This window comes from Thalassophryne amazonica, chromosome 11 (assembly GCF_902500255.1).
Source record: "Thalassophryne amazonica chromosome 11, fThaAma1.1, whole genome shotgun sequence".
NCBI classification, from domain to species: domain Eukaryota; kingdom Metazoa; phylum Chordata; class Actinopteri; order Batrachoidiformes; family Batrachoididae; genus Thalassophryne; species Thalassophryne amazonica.
Window position 1 is genome coordinate 21,336,022 of NC_047113.1, and position 27,405 is coordinate 21,363,426.

General features: G+C 44.4%; 1 protein-coding gene across 2 annotated transcripts; it reads right to left on the bottom strand.

Moving 5' to 3' along the window:
- Nucleotides 1–358: 358 nt before the first annotated feature.
- Nucleotides 359–27,198, bottom strand: zgc:195212 (DUF4554 domain-containing protein). Of its 2 annotated transcripts, XM_034181399.1 has the most exons (14): nt 27,148–27,198; nt 26,794–26,917; nt 18,108–18,161; nt 17,916–18,031; nt 17,547–17,630; nt 17,398–17,453; nt 16,335–16,406; nt 15,979–16,174; nt 15,769–15,892; nt 3,012–3,170; nt 2,787–2,908; nt 2,585–2,695; nt 852–950; nt 359–745 (listed from the first exon to the last, which is right to left on the bottom strand). In XM_034181399.1, the coding sequence occupies exons 1-14, from the start codon at nt 27,166–27,168 to the stop codon at nt 698–700; spliced, it is 1,386 nt and encodes a 461-aa protein (XP_034037290.1). In that variant the 5' UTR covers nt 27,169–27,198; the 3' UTR covers nt 359–697. The 2 variants fall into 2 exon arrangements, with proteins under 2 accessions (XP_034037290.1, XP_034037291.1); XM_034181400.1 differs by lacking the exons at nt 26,794–26,917; nt 27,148–27,198 and adding an exon at nt 26,136–26,281 and having other exon boundaries at nt 361–745.
- Nucleotides 27,199–27,405: the final 207 nt, after the last annotated feature.

Below are 27,405 nucleotides of genomic sequence, written 5' to 3' on the forward strand. Positions count from 1 at the left end.
TGTTCACATTCTATGTACATTTAGTTACGTTAGCAGCACCACATATCAGCAAAAACATCTTTGACGATTTCATTTAGCCCAAAAGATAACGTTAGCCTACTCTACTGCGGTATCGACAAAGTAGTTGATGACTCAAACTCATGAACACATTTCAGCATTTGAACCAAAAATCCCCCAGGTTTCTCATGTGTCTGATTGGCCATTAACTGCTGGTTCAATTCCCCTCTTCTTCCGTGCAGGTTGAAAACTGGCAAAGTCAGTACTTGAGGATTTGTAAAATGCTTTGTTGGTCCACTCAGACAGAAACACCCTGTATGTAAATGCACATCATTCATGTTTTTAATAGTGTTTCACGTGTAGTTTTCTCTGTGCTTGAATGAAAAGCTCTCAATTCTTCTATAACTTCACACCACATTGTTTTTGTAGGGGTCAGAGGGAAAATAATTCAGACAGGATTTTCATTTTAAATATTTTGAGAACAAATGTAATTTAAATAAGACGAAGTGTTGGAAAATGTGGAAAACTAACAGTGATTATTTGCAACAAACTCCATAAATAAAGTTAACGAGGTAAATGTTTTATGGCTGTCTCTACTAACACACATGTTAACAGTACATACTTAACTGCAGTAAAACAAACTCCCTGGATGATCTTCATGCAAAACAAACTTATTTAAGAAAAATTCAGGCAGGCATCGTCAGATTTCTGTTCTGGTGGCCTCACTGCTCACAGGATGCTCATCCATCTGTTAAAGAAATACTACAGATAGTTTATCTTTCATTTTGTCAGCCAAAGTCAAAGGGCACAGCAGTGCCCTTATAATAGAAGCAGCACATCATCACCAGACTCACCACAGCTGAGAAGCACTTGCTCCTGGGAGTGAATTTCCATGATGTCACCCTCCTGAGGGATTCCCGCATCGATGCTGACAGCTCTTGAGTGTCACAGACCTGGTAAACACACATAAAGACCATGGCTGGGACGATACACTTGACTCCCAGCACGACACGTATCACAATATACGGATGCAGATACTAAACTTATTGCGGTATTTGAGAAATGCAATTCCACGTATTCCAAGTATTGCAATTTGTTGTGTGGGCCGCCCGAAGAGGAGGTACTGCTGGCCTACGCCAGAGGGCGCCCTGCCTGTAGTCTGGTTTCAGGCACCAGAGGGCGCAGTCACTACCCAGGAGCCAGGACTGACAGCTGTCAGTAATCATCATCACTGCACCATAAAAGCCTGGAGGAGACACCACATCTCTGCCGAGATATCAGTTTACCACACAGGTAATACTCTCAGCCGTTTTTCTGTGCCGAACGCACGTACCTTGTCTGTTCTGAACCTTTTGCAGGAGTACCTGGAACTCTACTCGCAGCTGGAGCTGGGTTTGTGGACGGTGGAGGAGTGACGACTTTCACTCCTCGCTCCACTTACAATAAGTAGTAGTTCAGGCTCTGCCATTGAATTGTTCCTGAGTTGGAGGTGGAGGTGTCCCCTCCAAGTGGATAAGAACTGAGAGTTAGCTGACTGCTTACTGGGTGTCCACACACCCACCATTAACCTGTTTTTGTTCCTGCCAGCAGTACTGGATCTGACAGCTGAAGCAGAGGCCACCTGGGGACTCGGGACTTGGCGGCTTCAGTATACTGCAGGTCTTCGTTGGCGGTGGAACCTGGTGGGCCCCGGCTCTTCTCTGGATAGGCGTCTCCTACCCTCGGGCCTGCCCACACATCACCAATTGTATTTTGTGATTGACTGTCTAAAAGCAGTATTCGACCTGTTGTGCACATTTGCCACAATAAATTGTATTTATTGGATTATCTATTGACCGTTCATTTGCGTCCCCTGTTGTGGGTCCGTGCATTACACTTTCCCCAACACAATTTGTATGTGTGTGTCGTGTAACACATCTGCAATCTCCTTTTTTGTGCTGTTTGTATTCTGCTGATCTTTTATTATTATTATTATTAACTATGTTTCTGTGACAACTGTATTTTATTTATTTATTTATTTTAGATTTTATTGATCCCCTGCAAGGGACCAGTAAAATCTTTTCCTGTTTTGATTCACACATGGAGCTCAAAACATGAAACAAATACCTGTTCACCACTTGCAAAAGTAACTCGTTTTGAAGTGATTTTCACATGAAGACATAAACTGTCACATAAATATGATCTAAAATATGATTCTGTTGTGTGACCCAGTGGACCTCCGCAATCCAGACTCATTTAAACCTGAACAATCATTAATTCAACACAGCAATTTGTTAAATATACAAAACTGTGCAAAAATCTTTAATTTGTGAATTTTTCATCCAGGTTTTAAATTTCGATGAGCAGTTTTGAAAAAAAAAAAAAAACATCTTAATGAAACAAAGTAATTATTGAAGGGGTCAGATAGTGCAAATATTTTATTGTTAAACATCTCCAAAGCCCCACAAGTCTACAGTTCTATTTAGAGAGGATTAAGTTTAGATGGGAAGGTGGAGTAATGTAGTTTTACCATAGAATGCCTTCAGTATTTACGGGGGGTACTAGGGTAAACACGGATATGTAGTGATGTTAAAATGAACTGTATTACCTTCATGCTGTTCAGACAGGCACCTCTGAAGTCAAGGTTGCTGCTGCAGCTCACAATACTGATGGCCGAACTGAGAATCACTTCAACAGCCGAGTGCAGCTTTTCCTGATCCTTCGATGAGAAATGATGTCAGTATTACATGAAATCCACTTGATAATTGAACAGCCACATTCTATAAATTGTGCACTCAGTCTGGCCTTGCCTTGGTTCTGCCACTGTGTGCTTTCAGTGTGTGCTTCAGCTCACTCTGCAGCGCTGCCATCATGACCTGCCTGTTGTGTCTCAGAATATCCTCTAGGTGGTGCTCGATCATCTCCTCTGTGGCTGTACAAAGATGACAGGCATCCTTGTTGTCATTACTGCGGTTGTTGTGAAAGTACAACAAAAGCCCTAAATGAGTGCAGTATTTTGTGATTAGATATCTCACCCATCATGTCGGCAAGCTCAGAGGTAAACGGGTCGCTGTGCTGCAGGAAGAGGAAAAACACGAGATCCTGCTGCACGGGGGCAAGACTCTGTTCTCCCTTTGGCTCCTCACAGTGTTCTTGCTCAACAGAGTACACAGTGCCACCGCTGTGCACAGCATCTGCACAAGATGTTCAAAAATATTTTTTAAAACAGTCACAAGAGTGCAGCAGCAAAGTGTAACAACAAGTACAGATCACAGTGGTAACAGGCACACACACTTTTAGGATGGAAATTATTTTCTTTTAACATTTAGTTTGCTACATTTATCCTCAAAAACGAGTTGATTTGTACAGTCGCTGATGTTTTAAAACTCCTGATTGCTGACAGATGTGCTTCTCTTTGGTAACCAGATGTGAATCTTTATATTAAAAGCCAAGTGGCCTTTGTGTGTGTGCACGTGTATGGCTTCGATCACGAAGAAACTGGGGAGAGACGACATTTGCTGTTTGGTATGCTTATGTATTTTGATTCAATCTAGAGCCTGTGGATCCCCAGGGGCAACGCACGAGTTGACATCATTATGAGGCATTTGTGTCCGTTACTTATTATTTATGTGTAGATGTGGTTTAATATGTAATTTTTGAAGACGCTGGTGAAGCAATGTCATTTTCTGTTCAGTCAGAGTTAAACTGTACTCCATGGAGCCCTGCTATGTTACTAACATTTTTATTATAACGATAATATTCACTTTCTCAAATACATTTAGACCAGTAAAACAGAAAGTTCAACTGGCACCGACATGGTGTAGAGTAGTGTTTGATTTTTCCTCCACCTCCTACCATTTTGGGCATGTTTACCCATTATTCCTAGCATGGCAACATGTTGTAGGAAAGAGAACACAAGCACAGAGGGAGTGCCGGTGAGCCATGGAAGCGCCAGTTAGCGCTAAAGTGAGATGATGCTTAATTCATGCGTGGTGTTCAGGTGTACAAATGCAAACAAGTGGTCAATAAAATCTTTTTCTATCCCGAGAGTCATTACACATCAAGGAGAAAGGACAGAGGAGCTTTCTCACGAGTGACGCAGGCTGTTAGCTCGGATCAACAGAGCAAATTTCAACCCTGACCTGAGCAAATGACATTACAAATTGTGCTCTCAACATTTTATCTCAGGCACAGCACATCCGGAAATATTCACAGCACTTCACTTTTCCCACATTTTATGTTAGAGCCTTATTCCAAAATGGAGTAAATTCACTTTTTTCTGCCTCAAAATTCTACTCACAACACCCCATAATGATAACATGAATATTTTTTTAAATTTCTGCTAATTTATTAAAATAAAAAACCAAGAAATCACTCATGCATAAGTATTCACACCCTTTGCTCAATACTTTGTTGATGTACCTTTGGCAGCAATTGCAGCCTCAAGTCTTCTTGAATGTGATGCCAGAATTTTGGCGCACCTATCTTTGGGCAGTTTTGTCCATTCCTCTTTGCAGCACTTGTCCAGCTCCATCAGGTTGGATGGGATGCGTCGGTGCACAGCCATTTTCAGATCTCTCCAGAGATGCTCAATCGGATTCAGGTCTGTGTTGTGGTTGGGCCACTCAAGGAGCTGTCCTGAAGCCACTCCTTTGATATCTTGGATGTGTGCTTAGGGCCGTTGTCCTGGTGAAAGATGAGGTCAAAAACATTCTAGAGCAGCTTTTCATCCAGGATGTTTCTGTACATTGCTGTATTCATCTTTCAATCCTGACTAGACTTCCAGTTCCTGCTGCTGAAAAACATCCCCACAGCATGATGCTGCCACCACCATGCTTCACTGTAGGGATGGTGGCTAGTTTCCTCCAAACATGACACCTGGCATTCACACCAAAGACTTCATTCAATCTTTGTTTCATCAAACCAGAGAATTTTCTTTCTCATCAACTGCGAATCCTTCAGGTGACTTTTGGCAAACTCTAGGTGGGCTGCCATGTGCCTTTTAAGAAGTGGCTTCTGTCTGGCCACAGGTCTGATTGGTGGATTGCTGCAGAGATGATTGCCCTTCTGGAAGGTTCTCCTCTCTCCACAGAGGAATGCTAGAGCTCTGACAGAGTAACCATCGCGTTCTTGGTCACCTTCCTCACTAAAGTCCTTCTCCCTCGATCACTCAGTTGAGACGGGCAACTAGCAAATTGGCAGAGTCTTTGTGGATCCGAACATCTTCCATTTACGGATGATGGAGGTCACTGTGCTCATTGGGACCTTCAAAGCAGCAGAACTGTTTCTGTACCCTTCCCCAGAATTGTACATCAAGACAATCCCGTCTTGGAGGTCTACAGACAATTCATTTGACCTCATGCTTGGTTTGTGGTCTGACATTCACTGCTAGCTGTGGACCGTTTATGTAGACAGGTGTGTGTCTTTCTAAATCATGTCCGATCAACTGAATTTACCCCAGGTGTACACCAATTAAGCTGTAGAAACATCTCAAGGATGATCAGTGGAAACAGGATGCACCTGAGCTCAATTTTGAGCTTCATGAAAAAGGTCGTGATATTTATGTATATGGGATATCTTAGTTTTTTGTTACCAAAAACCAACATATCCGTCCGTCTGTCTGGCCGTCCATGTACAGCACAAGTCCAGTTCTATTACTGCCAGTCTTCAAAATCACAACTCTGAAGATGGCTAGCCTTGACATATTTTAAGAAGTTAAAAAGTTGCATTCTGTACCTAATTTCATGACATGATCTCATGGACGTTAGCGTGGTGACGTCACATACTGCTAGCTAAGCGTAAACTCTGTTTCATTTGTGTGTAAATTTAACCTCTTTGTCATATATTATGTAAAAGCTAGTTAGAAATAAACATTTCTAAAACTGGAAATGCTGTTTTTCGAACCTAATAAGACCTCTGAAGTGATTTAAAAGACATTTAGCAGACATTAGTGTTTAGTTTAGTTTTTGAGTGACGGGGGGTGACAGCCAATCAGAGCAGAGCTGCACTGTGACATTACAGTCTGCTTGCTAGCTGCAAACTCAGTTTTGTGTTTAAATATATCCTCTTTGTCATAAATTATGTAAAACTGAGTAAGAAATAAGCACTTATAAAAATGAAAACGCTGTTTTTAGAACCTAATAATACCGCTGAAGTGATTTAAAAGACATTTAGTGTTGTGTGGGCCGCCCGAAGAGGAGGTACTGCTGGCCAACGCCAGAGGGCACCCTGCCTGTTGTCAGGTTTCAGGCACCAGAGGGCGCAGTTGCCATCCAGGAGCCAGGACTGACAGCTGTCAGCAATTACCATCTGCAGCACTATAAAAGCCTGGAGGAGACACCACATCTCTGCCGAGATATCAGCTTACCTCACAGGTAACCTCTCAGCCGTTTCTGTGCCGTTTCGCACATTATTTGCTACTGAGTTTGCAGTCGTAACCTTTGTATGCTCGCAGCTTGGAGCTGGGTTTTGTGGAAGTTGGAGGGAGTTGCCGTTTCCTACTCCTCACTTTCCTGAAACATTAAGTATACTATTGGTACTGCACGTTCTCAGCGTTCCTGTTTCTGGGAGTGGTGGATTTTTCCCTCAGGAAGAAACTGTGACTTTTTGCTGATTGCTTACTGGGTGTCCAAACACCCACCATTAATCTGTTTTTGTTCCTGCCAGCAGTGCCGGATCTGACAGCTGGAAGCAAAGGCCACCTGGGGACTCAGGACTTGGCGGCTTCCGCATACTGCAGGTCTCCGTTGGCGGTGGAACCTTGTGGGCCCTGGCTCTTCTCTGGATAGGCGTCTCCTACCCTCGGGCCTGCCCACACGTCACCTATTGTATTTTGTGATTGTCTAAAAGCAGTATTCGACCTGTTGTGCACATTTGCCACAATAAATTGTATTTATTGGTTTATCTATTGACCATTCATTTATTCCCCCTGTTGTGGGTCTGTGCATTACACTTTCCCCAACAGGATATCTCGGCCAATGTCATGGATCCCGAGGGGCACAACCCACCCGTTGAACAGTCAATGGAGACGCAAGGTGCACAGGCTTCCGCAGGAGGAATAATGGGTGAGCTGCAGCAAATCTTGGCTGCCTTCACTGCTCGGTTGGATTTGGTAACCGAGCAGAATGTACTACTCAATCGTAGGATGGAGGCTCTCACCGCACAGGTGGAAGTGCGTGCACAGGGCGCGGCTGCTGCTCCTCCTCCTGCCGACCTGTTGCTTAAGAGGGACCCTAAGGTGGTCGTTCAACAGACAACCCCCCCCCCCCCATCCCCTGAAGCATACATAAGTCCCCCAGAGCCATACGGAGGCTGTGTAGAGACGTGTGCGGACTTCCTAATGCAGTGCTCGCTCGTCTTCGCACAGCGCCCAGTAATGTACGCGTCAGACTGCAGCAAGGTGGCTTATGTCGTCAATTTGCTTCGAGGTGAGGCACGCGCCTGGGCTACGGCGCTTTGGGAGCAGAATTCACGGCTCCTAACGTCATACACTGGGTTCGTAAGGGAATTCAGACAGGTGTTTGATCACCCAAATCGAGGCGAATCTGCTTCCACTATGCTGCTGTCCATTCAACAGGGGCGTCGCAGCGCTGCGGAGTATGCAGTCGACTTCCGCGTCGTGGCCGCGAGGGCCGGCTGGAATGCTGTAGCGCTTCGCGCCGCCTTCTTAAACGGACTGTCTCCGGTCCTGAAGGAGCACCTGGTGGGCAGGGATGAGCCGCGGGATCTAGACGGGCTTACAGTAATATCCGTGGCGCTGAGGGCAGCACCACGCCCCTCATTTTGGCAGCTCTGTTCCTGTACCCAGCTTACAGACAGAGACTTAAACAATCGAATCCTGTCACCAGACAGGTGCAGCTATGGTCACCAGAGGTTGAGAGCACTCTGCAGGACTGTTTTGCTAAAACAGACTGGGATGTGTTTAGAACCGCGGCCATCCAGGAGGATTCTTCTGTTAGCGTAGTAGAATATGCTGAGTATGTATCTGGGTATATCAGCACCTGTGTTGAGAACATCATACCCACCATACAAGTCAAGAAGTTCCCCAACCAGAAGCCCTGGATTAATACCGAGGTACTGCGCTTACTGCGTGCTCGCACTGCTGCATTTAAATCTGGCAACGAGGCTGAGCGCAAAGCCGCACAATATAGACTGAAGAAGGCCATAAGAGCGGCCAAGAGGCAGCATAGAGAGAAGACAGAGAACTTCTACTCCAATGCTGACCCCAGGAGGATGTGGCAAGGTCTGAACCACATCTCAGACTTCAGAACCGGCTCCAGGACCACCACCATCAGCTCTTCAGACAGCCTCCTGGAAGATCTCAATGTGTTCTACTCACGCTTTGAGAGCTCCACCTCCACCTGTACCACATCCATAGATCATACACACACTTCGGCTGCCCAACCTCCCTCCTCCCCTCTCGTTATCACACCAGCCCAGGTACACAGAGCACTGAGGAGTATTTGGCTCCGGAAAGCTGTTGGCCCGGATAACATACCTGGTCGTGCCCTCAGAGCGTGTGCCAACGAGCTGACTGACGTTCTTACCTCCATCTTCAACCTTTCCCTCAGTCAATGCACTGTTCCCACCTGCTACAAGACCACCACCATCATCCCCCTCCCCAAGAAGAACCCCCCATCTTGCCTGAATGACTATAGGCCAGTGGCACTCACTCCAATCATTATGAAGTGTTTCGAGACAGTGGTACTGTCATACATTCAGGGCTGCATACCGGACATCACAGACCCCCTGCAGTACGCTTACAGGTACAACAGGTCAACTTCGGATGCCATTGCCGCCGCCCTGCACGCCTCCCTCTCCCACCTAGAAAATAAAGACTCTTACATCAGAGTACTTTTCATTGACTACAGCTCTGCTTTCAACACGGTCATCCCTCACAAACTCACCTACAAATTGTCTGCCCTTGGACTCCACCCCACCCTCTGTGACTGTCTTCTGGACTTTCTGACTGGCAGACCACAGTCTGTCAAGATTGGGAATAAGACCTCAGCCAGCATCACCACCAACATCGGTACCCCGCAGGGCTGCGTCCTCAGCCCTATTCTCTACACCCTCTTCACCTACGACTGTGCTGCCTCTCACCCCGACAACACCATCATAAAGTTTGCTGACGACACTGCTGTGATTGGACGCATCACCGGCGGAGACGAAGCAGCTTACAGGAGGGAGGTGGAAGGCCTGGTGACATGGTGTGGAGTCAACAACCTCACCCTGAACACAGATAAAACCAAGGAAATGATAGTGGACATGAGGAGGGAGAGGGAACCTCATCAGCCACTGTCTATCCAAGGCCGCAAGGTGGAGAGAGTGAGCAGCTTTAAATATCTGGGGGTCCACATCAGTAGTGACCTCACTTGGACACTTAACACCACACAGGTGGTAAAGAAGGCTCAGCAGCGGCTGTACTTCCTGAGGAGGCTGAGGAAATTTGGCATGTCACCCAAGATTCTCAGCAACTTCTACAGCTGCATCATTGAGTCCATTCTCACCACCTCGATTACTGCGTGGTATGGCAGCTCAACGGTGAATGACCGCAAACGCCTGCAGAAAGTAGTGAAGACTGCATCAAAGATCACGAGGACGCCACTACCATCTCTGCAGAGCATCTACCATCGGAGAGTCCACAATAGAGCTGCCGCCATCATAAAAGACCCTACACATCCCCAATACGGACTGTTCACACTGCTGCCTTCAGGACGGAGGTTCAGGAGTGTGAAATGCAAAACCACCCGCTTCAAAAACTCTTTCTACCCCACTGCCATCAGACTGCTGAATGCTGCTAAGGACTGAGCAGACCCCCTGGGGTCACTTCACACTGTTACTGCACCTTACTGTTACTTTACTGTTAACTGTTAATACTTGAATCTTGCTATTTGCACATTATTTCATTTCACTTCATACTGTAACTGCACCTTTATTGTTACTTTACTTTTTAATGCTTAATGCTTTTAATGTTTTTTTTTTTAATGCCTATTTTGACTATTATTATAGACACCCGGTGAGAGCAGCAAAGAAGAGTATTTCATTGCACAGGCAAATACGTTTCTTACTGTACATATGACAATAAACCTTCTGAACCTTTTGAACCTTTGAACCTTGACTTGGTTATACGATTAGACAACCGGTTGGAAGAACGTGGACGGGAGCGAGACGAAGGACGTTGCCGGGCACGCGCTGCCCCTCTCCCTTCCCGATCCAAAGCAGCCCCGCCTTCCCCACACTCCAGAGCGCTCCGTGGGACGACAGCTCCCCTTGCTGACGAAGCTATGGACACAAGCAGGGCCAAAATGAAAGTAGAAAACAGACAGAGGAGGCTGGCCTGCGGCGAGTGCTTTTTCTGCGGCTCTAACGAGCATTTGCAGAAACAATGCCCCAAGCGGTTAAGCACCAACGCTCGCCCTTAGAGACTGGGCTAAGGGTGGGCCATAACACACACGCGGGTAATGCACAAAAATCCGCACGAATCCCAGTTGTGATCCTCTGTGGGGATTTAACCCTTCAAGCCCCAGCACTGATCGACACGGGGTCAGAAGGGAATCTGCTAGACAGCAGATGGGCTAAGGAAGTGGGACTCCCTCTAGTGGCCCTTCCTTCTCCGGTGAAGGTACGGGCACTAGATGGCACCCTTCTTCCACTAATAACACTCTAGACACAGCCCTTAACACTGGTTGTGTCTGGAAACCACAGGGAGGAGATTGTGTTCTTTGTAACACCTTCTACCTCCAGAGTGATTTTGGGCTATCCATGGATTAGTAAGCACAATCCCCGGATCGATTGGCCGTCTGGGGTTGTGGCTCAATGGAGCGAAACCTGCCACCGGGAGTGTTTAAGATCCTCGGTTCCACCCGGTGTGTATGCTAAGGAGGAGGTTCGAGTCCCACCCAATCTTAAGGCGGTGCCAGCTGAGTACCACAATCTTGCTGACGTTTTCAGCAAAGATCTGGCACTCACGCTTCCCCCGCATCGACCGTATGATTGTGCCATTGATTTGATCCCGGGCGCTGAGTATCCGTCCAGCAAGCTGTACAACCTCTCACGCCCCGAGCACGAATAAATGGAGACCTACATCCGGGACTCCTTAGCTGTCGGGTTGATCCGGAACTCTTCCTCCCCATTAGGTGCGGGTTTCTTTTTCGTGGGCAAGAAGGACTGCAGACTCCGTCCATGCATTGATTACAGAGGGCTGAACGAGATTACGGTTTGCAACTGATACCCGTTGCCTCTGTTGTATTCAGTGTTCAAGCCTGCATGGAGCCAAAATCTTTACAAAGTTGGATCTTAGGAATGCGTATCACTTGGTTCGGATCCGGAAGGGAGACGAATGGAAGACGGCATTTAACACCCCGTTAGGTCACTTTGAGTACCTGGTCATGTCGTTCGGCCTCACTAACGCCCCCGCAACGTTCCAAGCACTGGTAAATGATGTCTTGCGGGACTTCCTGCATTAGTTCGTCTCATATACTTAGACGATATCCTCATCTTCTCCCCGGATCCTGAGACTCATGTGAAGCATGTACGTCAGGTCCTGCAGCGGTTGTTGGAGAACCGAATGTTTGTGAAGGGCGAGAAGTGCGAGTTTCACCGTACTTCTTTGTCCTTCCTGGGGTTCATCATCTCCTCTAACTCCGTCGCACCCGATCCAGCCAAGGTAGCAGCGGTGAGAGATTGGCCCCAACCGGCAAGCCGTAGGAAGCTGCAACAGTTCCTCGGCTTCGCTAATTTCTATCGGAGGTTTATCAAGGGCTATAGTCAGGTTGTTGGTCCCCTTACAGCCCTGACCTCCCCAAAAGTTCCGTTCACCTGGTCGGATCGGTGCGAAGCCACGTTTAGGGAGTTGAAACGCCGGTTCTCTACTGCGCCAGTTCTGGTGCAGCCCGATCCTAGCCGCCAGTTTGTTGTGGAGGTAGATGCCTCTGACTCAGGGACAGGAGCCGTGCTGTCCCAGAGCGGGGAGTCCGATAAGGTTCTCCACCCCTGTGCCTATTTCTCACACAGGTTGGCCCCAGCAGAGCGGAATTATGACGTTGGCAATCAGGAGCTCCTGGCGGTGAAGGAGGCCCTGGAGGAGTGGAGACACTTGTTGGAGGGAGCTGTGGTTCCATTCACGGTTTTCACCGACCATCGGAACCTGGAGTATATTCGGACCGCTAAGCGTCTGAACCCCACGCAAGCCCGTTGGTCTCTATTTTTTGGATGTTTTGACTTCAGGATCACCTATCGCCCCGGGACCAAGAACCAGTGGTCAGATGCACTGTCCCGGGTGCACGAAAAAGAAGTCAAAACGGAGCTGTTGGATCCACCTGAAAACATCATCCCGGAGTCCATTATCATCGCCACACTGACGTGGGACGTGGAGAACATCGTCAGGGAGGCCTTGACGCATCACCCGGACCCCGGCGGTGGACCATCAAACCGTATGTACGTCCCACCAGACGCTAGGACTGCAGTTTTGGACTTCTGTCACGGTTCTAAGCTCACCTGCCATCCAGGGGTGCGAAGGACCGTGGCAGTGGTCTGGCAGCGGTTCTGGTGGGCATCAATGGAGGCCGACGTCCAGGAGTATGTCCGGGCCTGTACCACCTGTGCCAGGGGCAAGGCTGTACATCAACCAGAGAAGGGACTCCTCCAGCCGCTGCCAGTGCCTCGTCGCCCCTGGTCCCACATCGGCCTGGACTTCGTCATGGGTCTCCCTGCGTCCCAGGGAATGACAACCATCCTGAAGATAGTGGACCGGTTCTCCAAGGCGGCCCACTTCGTGGCCCTCCCGAAGCTCCCAACGGCCCAGGAGACTGCAGACCTCCTGGTCCACCACGTCGTACGTCTGCATGGTATCCCAACGAACATAGTCTCGGATCGTGGTCCCCAGTTCTCCTCGCAAGTCTGGAGGAGTTTCTGTAGGGAACTGGGGGCCACCGTGAGCCTTTCGTCCGGGTACCACCCTCAGACCAACGGACAGGCAGAGCGGGCCAACCAGGAGCTGGAACAGGCCTTATGATGTGTGACATCCGCGCACCCGACGGCCTGGAGTCAACATCTGGCATGGATCGAGTACGATCATAACAGCCAAGTCTCGTCTGCTACCAGCCTCTCCCCGTTCGAAGCATGTTTGGGGTACCAGCCCCCATTGTTTCCGGCTGTGGAGGGAGAGGTCGGGGTTCCCTCGGTCCAGGCCCACCTCAGGAGGTGCCGTCGGGTGTGGCGAACAGCCCGCTCTGCCCTGCTGAAAGCCTGGAGGAGGGCGAAGAACCATGCAGACCGCCGACGCTTCCCGGACCCAGAATACCAGCCCGGGCAGGAGGTCTGGCTGTCAACCAAGAACATCCCGCTTAACACGGAGTCACCAAAACTGATGGACAGATATATTGGACCATTCAAGATCGCCAAAATCATCAGTCCAGCTGCAGTGAAGCTGATAGTTTCAGCTTCACTGCGGATCCATCCAGTTTTTCATGTCTCCAAGCTTAAACCATATCACACCTCGGACCTTTGCATCCCCCGGACCAGCGCCGCCTCCTGCCAGCATCATCGATGGCGAGCCTGCGTGGACAGTCTGCAGGCTTCTGGATGTTTGCCGGAGGGGTCGGGGTCTCCAGTATCTGGTGGACTGGGAGGGTTACGGACCTGAAGAACGCTCCTGGGTGAAGAGGTGCTTCATCCTAGATCCTGCCCTCCTGGCCGATTTCTACCAGCGACACCCCGACAAGCCTGGTTGAGGGGGGGGGGGGGGTCGTGTTGTGTGGGCCGCCCGAAGAGGAAGTACTGCTGGCCAACGCCAGAGGGCGCCCTGCCTGTTGTCGGGTTTCAGGCACCAGAGGGCGCAGTTGCCATCCAGGAGCCAGGACTGACAGCTGTCAGCAATTACCATCTGCAGCACTATAAAAGCCTGGAGGAGACACCACATCTCTGCCGAGATATCAGCTTACCTCACAGGTAACCTCTCAGCCATTTCTGTGCCATTTCGCACATTATTTGCTACTGAGTTTGCAGTCGTAACCTTTGTATGCTTGCAGCTTGGAGCTGGGTTTTGTGGAAGTTGGAGGGAGTTGCCGTTTCCTACTCCTCACTTTCCTGAAACATTAAGTATACTATTGGTACTGCACATTCTCAGCGTTTCTGTTTCTGGGAGTGGTGGATTTTTCCCTCAGGAAGAAACTGTGACTTTTTGCTGACTGCTTACTGGGTGCCCACACACCCACCATTAACCTGTTTTTGTTCCTGCCAGCAGTGCCGGCTCTGACAGCCGGAAGCAGAGGCCACCTGGGGACTCAGGACTTGGCGGCTTCGGCATACTGCAGGTCTCCGTTTGCGGTGGAACCTTGTGGGCCCCGGCTCTTCTCTGGATAGGCGTCTCCTACCCTCGGGCCTGCCCACACGTCACCTATTATATTTTGTGATTGACTGTGTAAAAGCAGTATTCGACCTGTTGTGCACATTTGCCGCAATAAATTGTATTTATTGGTTTATCTATTGACCGTTCATTTACGCCCCCTGTTGTGGGTCCGTGCATTACACTTTCCCCAACATTTAGCAGACATTAGCGTTCAATCTGTTCAGTTTGTTTTTGAGTGGCAGCCAGTCAGAGTAGAGCTGCAAAGTGACATCACAGTCTGGTTGCTAGTTGCAAATCAGTTTTTGGAACCTAATAATTGCTTAAGCAACTGCAAATTATACAGAACACAATGCTCATATGGCCAGGGGTATTTTAGCATTGTTATTTTTTTATTTTTAACAAATTTGCAAAAATCTCAAAAGAACTTTTTTTTCACACTGTCATTATGTGATATTGTGTGCAGAAGTTTTAGGAAAAAAAGAATTTCATACAATTTGGAATAAGGCTGTAACATAACAAAATGTGGGAAAAGCGAAGCATTGTGACATTTCCGGATGCACTCTATGTTTCTGTTGATAATTCTGAAATGAGTAAAGTAATATATGGTGCAATGACTGTGAGCACTAAAAACTGTGAAATTTGGCCATTTGACCATTTCCCATTCATTACGAGGAACATGATTGTTTAGTTTTTCTTTTCACTTCACCCTGCTGTGATCATCAGAAACATTTGCACAAATGATTATTTACAAATAAGCCCAACCTTACAGCTTTGGTGGAAAAACAAACAAACATAGTACATTTCATGTGTAATCACCGCTAACATTTATTGGTGGTGATTACACACAGTTTTGTCCAACTACTTTGGTCTTATCAAAATTCTGAATCAAAAACAATGGAATGGACCTGAAAACTATTTGGGGGCAGCGAGTTGTGTTTAAACAACTCAACAACATAAACTTTGTATAATATCAGCAAGGTAAAACAGTGGTGTGTATGAGAAAATTCGCAGGGTACAAATGTGCACAAATTCACGACTGGAGTCCAGATGTGCTGTTTTCTCAAAGAGGAACAACTGCAGAGTTTCTCTCAAAGTGCTGTTCACATTAAGCTTTTTTAAAATTGTTTTGTTTCAGTCCGCATTGTTCCAATTCCAATTTCACAAACATACCGGCTGTTTGTGGTCCATTTGAACTTTTATGGACACCCTCTGGCCAAGGCTGTGCAGACGTACACTCACCAACAGCAGTAAACACAGATGGTTGAAATTTATCTTGTTTACCTCATCCTCCTCCACGATGCAGCAAATCACAATCTTTTACAAGCAGAATTAACTGGACTGAGGGGGGAACTATAGGTTTAAAATCATAAGCTGTCCAGGAACCTGCCCCATAAATTCCATATCCATGTGTGATGTTCTCAGCAGTGGGTGCTGCTACCCACCCTTGACAGAGGAGCAGTAAAGTCCACGCAGGCCCAGTTCCTGATAGTCCAGATGATCAGGAAGCTGCTGGAGGAAGACAGAGGGGTTTTTGACTGGAACATTACTGGGGCTGTACACTAACACATGGACACATGAAGTCAAGGAAAATTGTGTGCACTCTGTTCTGAAATCTATTTCTGTCTTGCTTGATAAAAATCAGGAAAGGATATTTGTATGCGGGTGAGTTGCGTTGCCAGGTTGGGGTACTGCAGCATACAAGGCTTCAGTAAAGTGACGAGCTGGAGGCTGAGCTCCCCAAACAGCCCTTGGTCCATTGCTGCTGGTGGAATACTGAATAGTAACCGTTCTCCAAGGATAGGGTGTCCTCCATGACACCATTCACCTTTCTTCACACAAAGTGGAGGCCTTTAAACACAAAAAACAGATGTGTACTCTTCTGCTTTGCTTTTGTACCACTGACTGCTAAATTAGCTTGAGTTCTTTCTAAATACTTGTTGCTTTCTCTTCTCTTACAGGAGACACTAGATCAACATAAACGCATTATTGTAACAATATAATTACTGACTGTGTTCCACAGGCGACGTCCAGGCTCAGTGGTGGCTGACCTGTCTGCACAAGTTTACTCTGGATCTTCACTCTGCCAGAGTAAAAACTTTACTTTAGGTCGTTGTAACAACTGAGATATTCTTGTAGGTCATACAATGTGATCAAGATGACCAATCAATATGCAACACAGGTGTATCACTGACTTACTTATTTTATACCTTTGCACCCGTTCAATAAAAAGTAAGAAATTCACCACTGAAATTACAGGAGTGGTCAGATGTTTACATACACCAATCGCAGACATGAATATTGGGCTTGTGATACTTTTTTCTGGGGCAGAATGATTAACATGCTAAACAAATATGGTACATCTGTTAAGGTTAACATCAACATTTCAGTCAGATCTTGATTGTGTCATTTCTGCTCCATCATAGTGGTATAAGGAGGCAAAATGACAAAGATCATCTCACTGTCCAAATGCGTCTGTAATGGACTGCATTTACTGTATATAGAGCTTTTCCATCTGCATCAGAAGCTAAAAGCACTTTTACACAATTATTGCTTACATTCACCCTTTCACACAGACACACTCACACACTGATTAGGCTACATAAAAGAAAACTTTTGTGCAAGCTTTTGTTTTAATAAAACAATAAAACAATGCTGTGGGTTTTTTTTTCTGTACCTGACTGTAGGAGTGTCAACAGAGAGCAGTTCTATGTGTAACATTTTAACCTCTACCACTGAGAGGTGGTGACCAGGATGTTAGCTAGGCAGACTTACAACTATAAGATCCTTGGTTTGATTCCCTGTCTGACAGCAAACTCACTAAATTGCCTTTAATTAAATGTACATCTGTTAGCATGTGACTGGCTGAATGTAAGGCGTAGCTGTAAAGTGCTTTGATCATCTGCTTCAAATGGAAAAGCACTGTTGAAGAAATACATCCACTTATTGATGCGTATAATCCAAAATTGAAAAACAAATGCCTTCAATAATACCTTACAATCTACATGAAATGATACAGACTGGATTATTTATTAATCTGTTTTCAAGTAGACACAGCAGCATACAGCAATTACCTAAATACTTGCTGGAAGATCTGATCATCCAATTTTACACTGAAGTGGATTGTAATCTGTAAGGGGAAACAAAAAGAGGAGTCAATGTCAGTAATGTCCTCAACACAAGACTGTGGACTGACACCAGTGGAAAAGTGGTCCTTTTATACCCCTGCATTAGCCAAACTGAAGTTGTGGAGAAACGCCTCTAAACGTGGACACACTTCTGGACTGAACAGCCTTGGATCTGTCTTCTATACAGCATTAAAAGAAAACCAGTCATAATATGTCACTCAGACTCCGTGTGAACTTATATTAAGAAAAAATAGAAATAAAATTTAAGATTCAGCAACGGCAAATGCAATGGCATTCAGGAATTTGAGAAGAGAAATGAAATAATCCCACAAAAATAAAATAAAAAAAATCTTGAGAAATTTTAAACAGTTAGGGATGATTTTAATTTGAAGATTTCATTCACTTGATGATGATAATAGTTATTATCCAGACCTTAGCTAAGATGAGAAAGGATTAGTTTGTACCTGAAAGGAGAGCAGAAACTGCAGAGAACCGTGCAGATCGGTGAAGGCACACAGCTGTTCTGGGTCCGGCTCGGTGCCCGGCCTGGCTTTAGTCAGGGAGGGTCTGTCCTTTAAATCTTTGAGTACAAATACAACAATAAAATAGTTTACAGAAGAGCAGAAAACATGTTTTAATGGTGTTTGTGTACATACCCCATTGGAGAGATTCCATTTTAATCCCAGAACACCAGGGACCAGCACCTGCAACTGCAGCACAAAATACAGCATGTTTATTAATAGAATAGAATAATTCTTCATTGTCTTTGGCTCACCAGCACAAAAAAGACAACACTAAAATACAAACATTGTCATACATAAAAACATATAATGGACACAATAAAACAAAGATAACATATAGTGAAATACATAAGAATAAAAGAAGAAGTAAAATAAGATCTATGTAGAAAGATAAATCAAACATAAAAAAGGATCTAGTAAAACAAATAAAACAGAAGCAGTTCAGGTTTTGCTGTTGGATGGTCACTTTGTCGAGTTCATAATGGCGACGGCATTTGGTATAAAAGATTTTTTCAAAGAACCTTTGGCCAGAGGAGCTCTGTAGCACCTCCCAGACTTCAGGAGGTCAAACTGACAGGACAGAGGATGAGAGCTGTCTGCCAGGACTCTCTGAGCTCCTCCTCGTCCTGTCAGTGTAAATGTGGGCCAGAGGCTTCTGGGGTTTTCCCACAGTTTCCCCGCCATTTTTACTATTCTGTTTAGTTTGTCCTTACACTTGCAACTCAAGTGACCAAACCAAACAAAAAGATGAAATGTTAAAATACTCTCAATATGTGCAGAATACACAAGCTCTAAAATGTGTGGATTGATACCAAGACATGTTACTCTCCTAAGAAGACTGAGTCGCTGTGAGTATTTCTTAAAAATAAAATCAGTGTTTTCAGAGAAGTTCAAACGACTGTCGAGGACTGTACCGAGATATGTAAAAGATTCCACCCTTTCAACAAGCTGGCCATCGAGTGAAACTGCTGTACTGTCAGTTCTTACTTTGTGTGAAAAACATTGATTTCTAGCTGGCTGTCGAGACACCAAGCTTCCAGAGCCTTAGTGTGGCCAAGATAGGAGGCTTCACCAGAGGAGTCTGATTTCTGTAGCAGGCCGACTAGGGCCATGGCATCCGCGCATTTAATCAATTTAAAATTTGTGTCATTAAGTGCAAATTCGTTTATAAAATGAAAGAAGAGTAACGGTGAAAGAACACTACCCTGTGAGCAGCCAGTGCTTATGATGAGCTGTCCTGACAAAATGTTGTTAGCACAAACCCTTTGAAGGTGACAAGACAAAAAGTCTCTGATCCAGAGCATCAAGCCCTTTTCAACATTTAAATCAGCCAGCCTTTTCAGAAGAATGTGTAATTTCATAGAGTTAAAAGCTGCACTGAAGTCTACAAACAGAACCTGAGCATATGCTTTAGCAGGCAAAAGCTGCTTTGAGATCAACACAGCATCATCAGTACCTCTGTCCCTCTTATGGGCAAACTGCAGAGGGTCTAGTTCACCAGCCATTGTGGTGGTCAGGAGGTCAACTAAAACTCTCTCCATAGTTTTGCATAATATGGAGGTTATGGCAATGGGCCGAAAATCAGGTTTCAGGTTTGTCTGCCCCTGGCTTTTTCGGTATAGGCCTTATTATAGAGAATTTCCAAGATTTGGGCACTCCTGTGACAAGGAAGGAATTAACCAATCTGGAGAAGACTCCTTTTTTTTAACTTTTTATTTGTACTTTTTCAAATTATTACAAAGACATAACATTAGAACTTAATCTGTGGGGTTCTATCAAAAAGGAAAGACAGGATTATACAGTAGACAGTTTTATAATTAAACCACTTTGACCATCGTTTCTCAAATTTACCAGCTTTCAACCTCAGACAGTGAGTCATTTTTTCCATCAAATAAATTTCCTCGATTATGTCAATCCACTGTTGCATTTCCAGTGGGTCGCTTTTTAACCAATTCCTTGTTAGAACCTTTTTGCTGGCTACAAGCATAATTTTAAACAAACAGAAGTCTTCAGTTTGAATAATTCCTTCAAGTAGCAAGCCCAAGTATACAACACGTGGGTCGTTAGGAATTGTATAGCCCAGTATTTCTCCCATTACTTTTGCAAGATTTTCCCAAAACAACATTTTTGAACACTTCCAAAATATATGAGCATGACTGAGATTCTGAACCCCACACAATCTCCAGCATCGTTGTTTTTTCAGTTGTTTGCTTTTGACATTTGGAGTAATAAAATATCTCACCACGTTTTTCCAACCAAATTCTCTCCATTGCCTTGAAGTGGTTGAAGAGTGCTGTGAGAGACATATACAAGGTCTGTTAGAAAAGTATTGGACCTTTTTATTTTTTGCAAAAACCTGATGGATTTGAATCACGTGTGCTTGCATGAGCCAACCTTGAACCTTCGTGCGCATGCGTGAATTTTTTTACGCCTGTCGATTGCTTCATTTGCTGGTAAGCAGTCTTTATGTGAGGACGTGTTGTGCTCTCGGCGGATTTTCATTGCAAGGAAAATGACGGAACGACTGGAGCAGCGGCGCATCAAATTTTGCCAGAAACTGGGCGACAGCCAGGTGGAAACCATTTGGAAGATTCAGACAGCTTTCGGTGGCTTTTCAGTCGTGTGACTGTCCGAGAAATTGTGGAAGAGGTGGGCATCATTTTTCGGAGTCCAGCATGACCTGTGAGACTTCAACACGAAGGTGCTTTTGCTCCACCGTTAGCAGCTTCGGCACAAATTTCACCGCCACCCTTTTCATGGCCAAATCTTCTGTCACAGTGGAATGTGCCGAAAAAGTGCTGATGTCCACCTCTTCCACAATTTCTCGAATAGTCACATGACGGTCCTGCATCACCACAGCGTTCACTTTGGAATGATCTGGTCATTTCAGCATGTTGATGGCTGACCGGAGCGCGGCTCGCTCTCCACCGTTGTGCAGTCGTCTTTAAACTGGTTGTACCGCTCCTTATTCTATGTGATGCCCATAGGATCGTCACCGAAAGCCGTCTGAATCGTCCGAATGGTTTCCACCTGGCTGTCGCCCAGTTTCTGGCAAAATTTGATGCAGTAGCGCTGCTCCAGTCATTCCGCCATTTTCCTTGCAATGAAAATCCACCGAGAGCACAACAGGTCCTCACACAAAGGCTGCTTACTGGCAAATGACGCAATCGACAGGCATGAAAAAGTTCAAGCATGCGCACGAAGGTTCAAGGTTGGCTCATGCAAGCACACGTGATTCAAATCCATCAGGTTTTTGCAAAAAATAAAAAGGTCCGATATTTGTCTAACAGACCTCATAGAGTGCCAATCATCCTCTGACAATTCAATATTCAGTTCTGTTTCCCATTTTTGTTTTATATACCAATTATTATTCTTGTTTGCATTTTGCAATGATTTATACAGTCTTGGTACAGTTTTGGGGGGTAATTGTCTATATGCCTTGGTCATAATTTCTACTAAATCGCTGTCCTCATTTGTCAAATGTTTTCTAATTTCTGAGTTGTAAAAATGTCTTAATTGGAAATACTTAAATAATTCAGACTTGTCTGTTGTGTGTTGGGGGGTGTGGCTGGATATTTTGGTGCTCTTTTCTTTTCTTTGCTCTTCAGGTGGCATGGAAACTGATTTGTCTGTGGAGAAGGTGCTGGCTGAAGAGTCCTCACCCTCATCAACATCATGTGTAGCACCTGTGACGGGTGCTCACATGCAACCTTAAAGACTTTCAGCTGAAGCAGATAATTGGATGGCTTTCTGCATTTAAGTCATGTGTGATTCAAGCAGAACTGCTGGGAACTCGACCTTGTGATGTTCACTTGTGAGACGCTGAGGACCACGCCTGGGTTTGACACATCGAGCCCGTGAAGCAAGGAAGGGTGAGGACACATGCTGTCAGCACACATTAAAGGTAATTAAGTGTTTGATTAATTGTTGATAGTAACTTGGTGTTTTGTTACACAGTATACTTGAATCGTGATGAGAATTGTGCAGTTTGCTTCTCACTGCTGTGGCATGCGGATAAGTGATCCTCCACTTGTTGTGAGAAGCTGCTCATTTGCATAAAGTTAAAAAAGATACAGACCTGAATGTGTTGCTGATAGCGTGTGTCTTTTGAAAGATATTGTTGAACTGCTGACTTACCTCACCTGTTCTTTGCTTCACAGAGAGTCAGTTTGTCGTGTCCACCTGGGGGGTGTTTGGCGGTGGTAGTGAGTCCAGGAGCGCCGGGTTTTGATCCTTGCGGGCGCTGGAGAGCGTGCCAACAGTCACTCCACCAGAAGGACGCTATTTTTGTTTTTACACTTTTTATGCAGCGGGTGAAACAAATATATTGTTTTTGGAACCGCTTTTCTGGTTATTTGTAGCGCTGGGTTCCGTCTGACGCAGGTCCGCTCCTCAACCCGCGTCGACACATAACATTGTCGAGATCAAATTCCTGTTTAATTTTCTCAAAAGATTTATAAATATTTCCTTCTACCAATGTGCATATGGCTGTGATTCCCTTATCAACCCATTTTATAAAGGTGGCATCCAGTTGTCCACCTCCAAATTTTGGGGAGTACGCTGGCCACACCAAAACTCTACAGTCACCCTCAATCACCACATCTATTCACCACATCCCACCAGATTTTAATAGTCGTCTCAATAATAGGACTCATATTTTCCGGTTGTGTCTTATGTTTTTCACCAAGTCTCGTTTGTGGTTGACAAGTATAGTAATTTAATTCGATTTGTTTCCATTTTGATTCATATTCTGGTGAACACCAGTAGGCAATGTATCTTAGCTGAGCAGCCAGAAAATAATTTTTAAAATTTGGGAGGGCCAGCCCACCGTGTTTTTTCTCAAGTTGGAGTGTTTTTAGTTTAATCTTGGGCTTTGTTCCCCTCCAAATAAATCTACATACAAGTTCATCCCACTTGGCAAATTGTTAATCTGGAATTTGAATTGGTAAGGAGATGAATACAACAGGTGAGGCAGCACGTTCATTTTTATGACTTCAATTTGGAGAAGACTCCTTTTAATTGAGGAGTGCAGTCTTTGTGTAGACGGGCTTTCAGGCCGTCTGGGCCAGTGGCCTTGTTTTTTGGCTGTGGGGGCTCCTGCAGGGTGATTTTTACAGATCTCATCACATTCCTGTTTATCATCCACTTCATCAAATCTACAGAAAAACTGGTTTAACTCATCAACAAAACATTGACTGATGCTTGTAAGAGTATCACATTTGTTACTGGTTTTGCCCATTAGTGTATTTAGACCTTCCAGACTTGCTTTATGTTGCCACTGAAATTTTTACTTTCTACTTCATTCTTGTACTCAGTATTCCTTCTCAGCTGTCTCCTTTTTTCCCCACATTAATTGCAAAGTACCAGAGCAGAAGGCAGCCTTCTTTTCATTAAGACAGATTTTCAATTGTTTGGATACCCAGGATTTGTTATTTGGGAATATTTTCACAGTGTTAGTCTCTGACACATTGTCCTAACGAAACCTATAATGTAAGATGTGATGGTGTCAGTGAGTTCTTCTCCATCCTGACAGGATTCAAAGAAAATGTCCCAGTTTGTTTAATCAAAACAGTCTCTGAGTTGCTCTTTACTTTTCTTGGACAACACATGTATCTGCTTATGAACTGTTTTAATTCTTTTGACCACAGCCTTGTATTTAGGCAAAAGATGAATCACACTGTGGTCAGATTTTCCAAGAGGTGGTCTGCATACCAATTTATAAGCCTTGGGGATGTAGCCATAGCAACGATCAAGCGTCCGATTTAGATGTGTGGGACAGTTTACATATTGCTGTAGAGTGGGCAAGTGGTCAGACAGACTGCAGGAGTTAAAGTCCCTCAGAACGAAGATGGGCTGGTCAGCAGAGCAGATGAGTGCATTACTATAGCTCTCTGCTATTCTCTCTCCTACTGTGTCATCATTTGGACCGGGCACGTATGCAAGGATGACAGTGACCTGTCCAAACTCCTGTGGCGTCTCCAGAGTCGGTGCCTCACGTCTCCCCTTGAGCCACGCTTTTTTCTCTTCCCAGACATTTAAGAGGCCGTCGGATTTCAGGTAGACAGACTGAAGGAGCCCCACCAGGTGAGCAAAGTGACAGTCCCGTGCACAAATGCTGACAGGCAGAAAACTATCCACAGCAGCGCGATTTTCATTGCGACGATAAAGTGCAAAGTGCAGTGAAGTTCTGACAGGTCACATCCACATTAAACCGATTAACTGCTTAAGAATATGCATTAAAACAAGTTTAAAAACGCTGACAAACAAACAGTGAGCAAAGGGTCAGCAGCAGGCCGTGCCCCCGTAAGTTATGCGCCACTCAGGGTGACTGGCAGCTGTCCACTTCTCCACTAAATGTCAAATTACTTTGTTTTACATTAAGAAAAAGAATAGCTTGCAGAAACATGATTTAATATTCCTTTTGTACACCTTTATTTAGATGCTCTGTTCCTCATCTACAAATACTTATCAAATGCTCTTCCTTGCCTTGCTTAAATATATCAATTCCCTCCGAAATATTAAATGTACAACTGGGCTTGTTTTTAAACTGTGCTAATTTATATCCTTTACTTTACATGAGCTGAACCAAATTTCTATGTAATTCAGTGCCCCACATATTCAGGTGGTTTCATTGCAATCCCAGATTCAGAATAATATAAATTTTGTTTTTATGTGCATTAATGCCTGAATGTGTTCATCACTTAATCTTGCAGCTAGTAAGAGTTAAGTTTTTTTTATTGTAAAAACAGGCAATTACACCACACATTGAAATTCTTACTCTGTTCATTCTCCCTAGGAAATATGCAAGTAAGGAAAGGTTCACATCAAATGATTCCAAAAAAAAAGCTCTACATTATAAAATACACATTATTACCGTAAAAAATATATTATATACATTATTTAAAGGATATAGAGGACGTGGGGTGTGCAGTTTATGCAGTATTGGCATTTTGTCCAATATTGTGTAATTTTAAGCAGCATTCCTGCAGTAGTTGTAGAGTGCATGGATGCATAAACAGTGAACAGAGCTATTATAATAAATACTTAGAGAATAATAATAACGATGAGGAGAAGAACGACAATGAAATAACTCACTCAGGTGGTGGAGGGGTCAGTGTGTAAGAGAGTTATTGAGAAGCCTAATGGCCTGTGGGTAGAAGCTGTTCACGAGCCTATTAGTCCTGGACTTCAGACTTCTGTAGCGTCTGCCTAATGGCTAGAGTATAAAGACTGAGTACTGGGGGTGTGTACTGTCTCTGATGAGGTTGTGTGTCCTACGCAGGACTCTAGTTTGGTAAACGTCCTGCAGTGAGGGGAAGCCTCCCTTGACTGCGCCTCACTGAATGGAACATTTCATCTCATCTTTCACTGAGCATGCACATAGCTTGGCCCTTATATCGCAGTTTACCCAGGGTTTTTGTTTGGGGTATTTTCTTCAGTGCTTTGTGGGAATAACAGTCTCTATGGATGTGCTAGTGTAGCTGATAACCGCAGAAGCATATTCATCAAGATCTACAGTATCATCCTCTCTCAAAGCTGCAGTTCTAAACACATCCCAATTTGTACAGTCAAAGCAGCCCTGAAGCACTACTTCAGTTTCTTCATTACACACTTTAAGTGTCCGCGTATTTAGTCTCTTGTTTGTCGATGGTGTCATGCAGCTGGCCTAGTGCTAGTGGTGTTAGCTCATGGTGGTGTGTAAACAACTGTTATAAACACAGCACTAAACCCACAAGGCAGGTAGAAAGGTCTGCAGCTCACCATCACATCTGGTGAACAGTGTTTTTCTACAGTCTGTACATGTGAGTACCATTGTTACGGGACATTTCTCATGAAGATAATATTAATATGTATGTATATACTGTATACACACATGTATTAACCCTAAAATGATCAAGTGGGGTCATTTATGACTACATTATATTTCATATTTTTGAAATGGCTCTATTTGTGTTCATCATAACTATTCTGCTTCCCTTACATTGGCACATGAGAAGTGCTATACAAGCTTAATCTATTATTATTACTACTACTACTAATACTACTACTATTATTATCATTATTATTATTATGACAGATATTCTAAAATGTTATAATATAATTAATTCTTGATTTGATTTTATATGATAAAACTCAAAGCCTGTAAATTCAAATAAAACATACATTTTCCAGGGTCATAACTGACCCCACGTAACTTTCCATTATCCTTGCCACACCAACAGGACAATTTCTGTTAAAAAAAAAAAAAAATGATGAAAAGCTGTAGGAGAAGTAGAAAGACAAATTCATAGTAGGACATATTTTTCTGATTAAAAACATATCACAATAGCACATGTAAATATCATAAATGACCTTATTCTCAAGGTCGGCTCTACGTCACTTCAGCAAAGTGGCCAATCCGAAGGCGAGAATTTGTGCTTCTCGTGGTTGTGTTGAGTGTGGTGATGTTTTCACCGAGAAACTCCGCCCCACCAGGTTAATCTGCCTGGATACCGACCTTGAGAATTTGGTCACTTAAAGGAATTACAACTTTATATACTGTGGGGCTGCTCATGAATTGAACAAAACAAAACATTAATGATGTTACAATTGATTTATCATAATTTGTATGGTTAATATGAATCCACAAACTGTCAGAAAAATGTAATGCAGTAAAAAAAAAATTACAATATTTACCTCTTAGATGTAGTCAAGTACAAGTATAAAGAAGAAGAACACAGAAACACTCAAGTGCCAAGTACAAGTACAAATATTTACTTAAGTACATTACTTGTAATAGAACTAAGTTACTTTTCATCACTGATTAGAACAGAGAACTCACCTGTGAGGTTTATGTTTTGCACACAAGCTTCATTTTCTGTCCAGAGCATAACCAGAAACCCTCCTGTATTCTTTAATCTTTGCTGGCACCTTTGTTTTCTTAAAAACATGACCAGCCACAGAACCTGAAGCGATAATTAAAAGTTAAAAACTGACATATTTCCAGTTAGCTCTGCAGCTAGCATCATGACATGCTAGTTAGCACTAAAATTAGTATTAAATGGTAAATATTAGCAGCTAACATTAAAAGATAACTGCTGAAAATTGTGGCAAATTGTAAGTAAATGTGTAATAGTTAGTTAGAATTACTCATAACTGAAAAAAGATGCCTTTTTGCAGAACACCTGTCTTTTACCTGCTGCACTTCTTCAAGCATCTTCAGTGTATGAAGAAAGCGGTCATGCTTGATGTTGCCAGATATTGTGGGACAAACAAGCAACTTGTGTATTGTTGTATTGGGTATTTGGATGTTATTTAGCTGAAAAGGTCTGGGTGGAGCAGCGCTTCTACTTAGTGTGAAGCCACATTATGTGTGGCGCAAACATTTGCCAGAAATGGATCACTTTTGCCAGTTCTGGATCACGACACTCTGTGTCACTTTGGGGTCATTCCT